The sequence below is a fragment of the Kryptolebias marmoratus genome, linkage group LG9, assembly GCF_001649575.2.
Source record: "Kryptolebias marmoratus isolate JLee-2015 linkage group LG9, ASM164957v2, whole genome shotgun sequence".
Classification (NCBI taxonomy): Eukaryota; Metazoa; Chordata; class Actinopteri; order Cyprinodontiformes; family Rivulidae; genus Kryptolebias; species Kryptolebias marmoratus.
Genome location: NC_051438.1, coordinates 7,905,587 through 7,913,215, shown reverse-complemented (window position 1 = coordinate 7,913,215; position 7,629 = coordinate 7,905,587). Strand labels below are relative to the sequence as shown.

At 43.3% G+C, this 7,629-nt stretch overlaps 1 protein-coding gene across 1 annotated transcript in view; it reads right to left on the bottom strand.

Moving 5' to 3' along the window:
* Positions 1-507: 507 nt before the first annotated feature.
* Positions 508-7,629, bottom strand: part of LOC108248738 (gamma-aminobutyric acid receptor subunit alpha-2) — a 44,360-nt gene continuing 37,238 nt past the window's right edge. Inside the window, exons 7-9 of the mRNA XM_017437708.2 lie at positions 4,136-4,288; positions 2,135-2,337; positions 508-1,305 (exon numbers count right to left, since the gene is read on the bottom strand). Coding sequence (XP_017293197.1) covers positions 997-1,305; positions 2,135-2,337; positions 4,136-4,288 — 665 coding nt within the window. The 3' untranslated portion in view covers positions 508-996. The remainder of the gene's footprint in view (positions 1,306-2,134; positions 2,338-4,135; positions 4,289-7,629) is intronic.

The window sequence follows — 7,629 nt, the reverse complement described above, 5'->3', positions numbered from 1 at the left end:
TCTGAAAGAGTTGGTGAAGAACACAACGGGTAAATATTAAACGTACATTTGTAATGCTGCCTTAAACTCGACTCCAGGTAAATGCTGCTGGTGTGTATATAAAAATACAGTTTGGTAAAATGTCCAGCCTGATTCTTCTGCCCTGTTTTTCTGTACTTCCTGGTATTGATTATACACTCATTTGAAGAGGATTCTGTTCCTATGATGTCCATTGGAGTGCTGCTGCTGATTTGGCCTTTTTTTAAAATTTTTTTTTGGTTATTTCCAAAAAAAAATAAAATAAATTGACTTATTACCAAGAACGACATGTGAGGCGGCCAACACCACACAGCATCCCACGCGCGCCAGTTCTTTATTTTCTGAACGCTTTCAGTTGCGATCGCTCCGATTGATCACAGCCCTGTACCTGCCGTCACACATGAGAAAACGAGTTTAAAACCGCAACAATATCACACACACGCGTGTGCTTTTTTTTTTCCTTTTTTTTTGTTTTTTAATCGGCTCGGACAGAAAGAAAAAAAAAAAAAGAGTCACTCTTAATGTGGCAAGAAACTAGAGAAAAAACATGATATAATCAGTCCCTTTCAGTCCAAAAGAAAAATACAAACTGTGATAACGAGAAGGTTGGTGTTACTGGCATAATTCAACACACTTAGAAGAAATACTAAATAAAACGAATGCTGTGATGTTTATGTGTCTACACTTCATTTGATTCGTATTTACAGTGGCCACATAATGCGACTGGAAACATACCTTCGAGGAAATATGTACTTGGATGGACGGAACCGCACAATATGTCACCATGAAACCTTAAATAGAAATATACATACACATTTACAAAAGCCAGGCTTTTCAAAAGTGCTGCAGACGGTGTAGAAAACAGGCGGAGATAGAGGATCACACTCCAGTCCAGGACTGTAAAAGTATGTGTACACAGTTGCTGGAGGTATTTGGTTCATCTCTGCCCCAGACCAAGGAACCGTCGGAACGAGGTCTCTAATTGGACGGGACCATATCCTTTATAACGGGTTCTCTGTTCAGGTAGGTGGCCCAGTAGACAAGGTTGAACGAGCCAAAGAGAACCGGAAACATAATCCGTGCCATCCTGTCAATTTTGCTCACGCTGTTGAATGTCTTCTTGCTTTCTTGGGCTTTGCCGTCCGCTCTGGGCTTGCTGGGATCCGCGGCGCCGCCTTTGGCGATGGTCGGAAGCGTGCCGGAGTCCTTGCTGATATTAGGCGCGTAGTTGGCCACGGCCACCGCGTAGGCATTATTCTTCTTCACCACGGATGCCCTCTCTTTTTTCTGTTAACAAGCCAAAAGCATCAGTTAGCGTCAAAGCAGCCCCGCTTGTCATCACCTGTCCATGAATTTCAAATTAAATGCAAATGAAGGACGCTCGTCGGACGTTTCGAAACGCCAAAATGAAGGCCAGTAAGGGCTATATCTGTCACCAGTTTAATGGTGCGCTTTCACTTTCACGTCAACCGACGGTGCTATAGAAGTGTTTAAAAATGCAGCTCAGGGAAACTTCTGCAATATCCATCCCTATCCTCACACCTTATCTCATATTTATAAGATTTCAGGGTTAAAGTATAAGGTTAAACATTAGATTTTCTTTTTTCAGTTAAGACACTGTAAGAATGTCAGCTCCAGGTGTTGCCACAGTTTCAGGCTGTCAGCGTGTCGTCACATCACCAACAGCATGTTCATGTTTCCGTTTTACAGTTTGTCACATTACCACTTTTGCTTTGTTTCCAAAATTACTTTAAAGTCCTTTTTTTCCCCCAACAGCATCGTATACAGACAGATACAATGATTAGGAAAGAAATGGTAGAATTCAAACACATTGTTTTCTTGATGAGTAGCTGCCCTTCAGTCAGTAAAAAACAATATGCATACTGCCTAAAAATAACACTTAGGGTTTTTTTTTCTACTGATGTGCACTTGTTAAAGATTGTACCAATTTAAAATATTGACTAAAAATATGTAGGTTTAAATCAGCTGCTGCTTTGGTTTTTCTCTCTCTCTCTTTCTTCCATCTCCAGCAAATGCCTTTAAAGCCACAGTCTGCGACATTACCATGCAAATGAATTCCCTTTGAAAAACGAAGGCGCGTCTTCGTCTTCATTACCTTCTCGCTCACGACACTCTTCCCGTCCCAGGCCCAGCCGCGCTTCGTGAAGTAATTGACGGTGGCGAACTCGATCAAAGCGGAGAACACGAAGGCGTAGCAGACGGCGATGAACCAGTCCATGGCAGTAGCGTAGGCCACCTTCGGCAGGGAGTTCCTCGCGCTGATGCTCAGGGTTGTCATCGTGAGAACGGTGGTCACGCCTAGAAGACAAACAAAAGGGGGGGTGGGGGTGGGGGGAGGGTAGTTCATGGTCTTATTTATTTATTTTTTGTTTTAATGTGTATCAGAACTTTCTAACATTTCAAACATGCACACACTGACACAAACCCCCCCCCCAGCTGAGCACAGAGAAAGGATTTGGCTGTAATTTGGTCCAGCGATGAAAGGGTTAAAGGATTTGATTTGTAAGGAGCTCGGACCTCTAAAACAAACACCGGGGGTGTATAAGTGGTGGCTTCACAAGGGGAGTGGTATCGTTGCGAAGTAGTTTCTGGATGACTTCCAGGAACAAAAATAAATCGAAAAATAATCGCTGATTCCATATTTTTGCTATGATTGTTATAAAAGTAAAAAACGTCTTGTTATTTGTCAATGAAAATAGTAAAATGTTGTTGCCATTATAACAATTGCTTCATTAGCCTAATTGTAATGTTTGCACACTTAAAAACCCAAGACAGTCGAGGTCACGAGTTTCTACCGCTATTATTGTGTGAGTCAGACGCTGCAGAGTTGGGGAATCAATGGTTTGCAGCGCGATGTGTCATCCTGAATCGTGTCTCAACAGCCAGTATCAGCTGGACCACAGCTTCTCCGGCTCACGCGTAGGCCGACGTTAACGCCAGAGCAGAGACGGCTGAAGTCATCGGAAGGGGTGGACTTGGAAGACCGTTGGTGTCATATCACGTTCGGCCGTGGATCTTGGTCCCGCGTCGTCCCGGCTGACCACTGCGTGGGCAGATGGTGCGGCGGGGAGACACGGCGGCGTTCCTCCTGGTTTTCGTGGTGTGGGGGACCGCAGGTTAGGATTCAGGTCACCTTTGGTTGGGAATTTCATCTGATGGTGCGGCGGGGCATCGGTAATGTCCCGCATCGGAGTGTCTGAACCCTCTTGAGACAGCACCCGTCCACACATGGCACGGGTCCATTGACTGTCTGCGACATGTTGAGGTCTATCTGTTGCCTTCAGGTCCCCCAGGATTTTTCCCAAACGAACGTGTCTGGGATCAACTCGGGAATACCCGAGGGCCGACTTGATGCAAGGGGTGGATGACTTTAGCATACACCAACTCACTGCTTGTATTCAGGCCTGAGGGGCTGTTCTAGACCAAGGGTCTCCAAACCTGGTCCTTAAGGGCCACCATCCTGCATGTTTTCCTTGTTTCCCTGCTCCAACACACCTGATTCAGAGATTAAATCACCTCTTCATGATCTGCAGAAGCCTGTTAATTACCCATTGATTCAAATCAGGTGTGTTGGACCAGAGAAACAAGTAAAACATGCAAGATGGTGGCCCTCGAGGACCAAGTTTGCCCACGCCTGTTCTAGACCCTACTGATATGGGACCAGCATGTCTCTGTCCTGCTGTTACTCATTTGGTCTAATAATATAATCATTACAGTGCAGTCACCAGACCTTTCAACCCGCGCAGTTTCCTTTCCACCCCTCCGTCTGGGTGCTTTGCATTTTATATTTTTGCACTTAACATGCTAAAAATGAAGCCGGCCAATCAAATCTAGCACACATACACTCTGACCCGGCTGGCAGACAAGTCCATTAACAGGACCTCTTTATTTAAAAACAAGCAAAACAAACAAACAAAAAAAATTCTCTGCTCTCGTTTCTTGTTTTCCTGAGATCCTAATGTGCGTGAGGCTGAATCATCCCATCCCCGCTGTTGAACTACATCAGTGTTATCAGGAGTCGGAATATTCTAATAATAAAGAAAGGCTAAAAATAGAGCGAGACGGCCGAGACGGCCGAGACGGCGAAATTGCTCACCAAACACAGTCCTGGCCGGCACGGATTCTCTGTTCAGCCAGAAGGACACCTGGGAGAGGATGACTGTCATGATGCACGGCAGGTACGTCTGGATGACAAAGTAGCCGATCTTCCTCTTCAGGTGGAAGTGAGCCGTCATCACTGTGTACTCACCTGCGCGAGGAAAAAACACACAATCCAATATTTGACGGTTACTTTTAATTACCTGCTGCTGATATCTGCAGCTCCAGATGGCCACGGTTAGTTTGAGATATTTGCAATCCTTGTTTTTTTTAACTTCCACAATCCTAAATACCATGAAATTCATTAATTTAAAAACACAATTTGTTTATTTTTTTGCTTTCAGTTTTTTTTTTTTTTTTGGACTTTTTCCTCAAGTGAACAGATGATCATTTTGACTAGAAGCTCCTTCTGTCTCAGCTAATTATCACCTGCTGCCAAGAAGGACAGGAGAAAATGTATTTGGTTATGTCGGTGTTTTTGTCTATCTGTCTGTTAGCAAAATATCTCATGAACCCTTGGAAAGATTTTAGCGAAACTCTCAGAAAGTAGTCACTGAATGTGCCACTGCCGCTGATTAACTTTAGGAGTAAACCTGTTTCAAGATGGCCACCACAGCCAACTGACATTAAAAAATACATAAATGGCTATAACTCAGAGGATTTTACAGATATCAAGCTACAATCTTGTGTGGTAGTGGCTGAGAGTCATCCCCAGCACACACTCTGAGCACCAACCCATCGCGCGAAATCTGATTTTAAAGGTTTGCTATGAACTATCGGAGTCAACTCTGTCTGTTAGCAAAATATCTCATGAACCATTGAAAGGATTTTAATGAAACTCTCAGAAAGTAATCACTGCATGTGCCACTACAGCTGATTAACTTTAGGAGTCAACCTGATTCAAGATGGCCACCACAGCCAACTGATATTAGAAAACACACAAATGGCTATAACTCAACCAATTTTACATATACCAAGCTAAAATTCAGCATGGTAGTAGCTGAGAGTCATTCCTAACACATTCAATGAGCGCTGATAGATCCCATGGTATATTTGGTTAAAATTTTGGCATGCATGGCGGGACGCAATACGCATTTGTTTAAGGAACGCTAGTTTTAATTGTGAGATGCTGCAAATCTCGCATAAACATATTTTTAGCATGCTTAGCCGAACCTTCGCCTATCTAGTGGAACCACAAAATGACCTATTAAAACAGAGTATTCGTTCCATCTTTACATTAAAAGGTACATTGTGTGTTTTGCTACCAGCTGACACACACACATACACGACACAGAGCCAGCTCCACGCGAACTGGCAGCCTTTCCAAGTGGAAGAGATCTCAAAGAGAAGCCCAGATTAGCCACGAGAAGAAAAATATGTGTTACCCATGGCAACAGAACAGAGAAACATAGCTCATTTGCTGCGATTCTGAAACGAGGGCCGTGATACAGGCTGCCATTTGGCAGGAAGACAGTCCTTTTCAGCAGCGGAGAAAAGGAGGGGGGAAAAGGGTGTCAACTCAAACACCTAATCCTTCTTTTTTTTTAAGTTACACCCTCTCCTTTGGATCCCAGTGGCTACATGTCTTATATAAATATATATTAAGTTAGGACTGGTTGTCCCTCCATCAACGTGTCCATCACTGGAATTTAGAGAGGCACACACTCTCACTCTCCCAGCTCCTCATAAAGGTTTGATATCTCGTGTAATTGAATTTGCATGCCGGTCCCTATGCTGGTGATGTGGGTGGGTGGGGGAGGGGGCAGGCACGGTGAAATATTTACTGGCCTCGCTTCGGGTTTTTCTTCAGAGGAGCTTGTGATCGCTTCATTTAAAGGGAAAGGTCATCATTACGCCCGGTGGAGGAAAACCCACCTGCTCCCCGCAAGACGCCCCGGTCGACAGATAGCTCAGTCAGCACACGACGTTTTAAAGGGGGCCTGTTCTGCTTCCTTCAACAAGTCAGGATCGGTCTGTGGGCCGTGCAGAACATCTTCATTACATTTAAAACACAAAATCATCCTCAGATGTTGAGATTTTACCTGATCAGCTGCCTGTTTTCAGCTCATTTCAGAATGAGCGGTTTTAGGGCTACGTCACTTTTATGCAAATTAGCTGCTGTTGGCCACGCCCCCCAACTCAGTAAATATAAATAATAAAAAGAGCAACGCAAATTCAGATTGCTGATACATCAGGAAGTTCTCCAAAATAAAAAAGCATAAATATAAACGGTTAATTTGTGAAACTGTTTAAACCTGTATTTGGCAAGTTAAAGACTGTCTTTGTGGCCAAGTTAAAAAAATAAACTATAAAGAAAATCAAGATTCTAAAATCAGATTACTGATGACAGCTGAGGTGTCAGGAGTAAAAAAAAAACAAACAAACAAAGAAACAAGACTTCTCGAACCCTTGGGTTTACGTCACAACAAGCTCTGCCGTGGTAAAAATAAATAAATAAATAAATAAAATTATGTCGTTTCCACAAAGCCCCGCTTCGGAATGTCTGAACTATCCCTTTACCCTAACAGAGACGGGGTGTGTGTTTGACTGGCCTGTGTGCAGCAGGTCATGTTGATCAGTGAAAACTTCAAACTGATAAACAACCTACAGCTTCGGGTTGTGTTAAAATGAGCAGCTCTGGAAGTAGAGTTAGCAGGTAAAGTGTCAAAACGTTTGAACGAGAGGTGTAACCTGTAAACAGACAGAAAGAAAAACCTTGTAAATGACGTTATCTCATGCAAGATGTCTTAAACCTTAAAGTACGTCTTGTGAATGACTCTCAGCTACTACCACATCGAAATTTAGCACAATATCTGCAAAACGGACTGAATTATAGCCAATTTTGTGTTTTCTAAGGTGAATTCGCTGTGGCGGCCATATTAAATGAAAGTGACTCCAAAAGTTAATCAGTTACAGACGTGCATCCAATGATTATTTCCTGAAAGTTTTATTAAAATCTGTCCAGTGGTATATAAGATATTGTGTTAACAGACCCAGCAAACACCAGACAGATTATGACTAAAAAAAAAGCCCCAAAAGATCTTGCACAATCTGTTAGTGCTCAGAATGCGTGTTGGGGATCAGTCTCAGCTACTACCACACCAAATGTTAGGTCAATGTCTGTAAAACTGATCCAGTTGTAGCCATTTTTGTGCTTTTTAGGTTTGTGCGGCTGTGGCGACCATCTTGAATCAGGTCGGCTCCAGAAGTTAATCAGCTGTTGGTTTACATCCAGGGAGTACTTCCTGAGAGTTTCCCTAAAGTCCATCCAGTGGTTCGGGAGAAATTTTGCTAACAGACAGAAGCATATAGACAAAAACATTACCTCATTTACCTATATAAAAAAGGGCAAAAAAAACAAAAAGAGCATGCCAGTTGTGTTCTGTTTACCCCCTCCTCTGGGTTCTAAACCCATTCCACCTTACCTATCATATCATGACTACATCTGAGCAGAAAACACGCATTGCTGCGCTGCATGTGAACCCCCCCCCC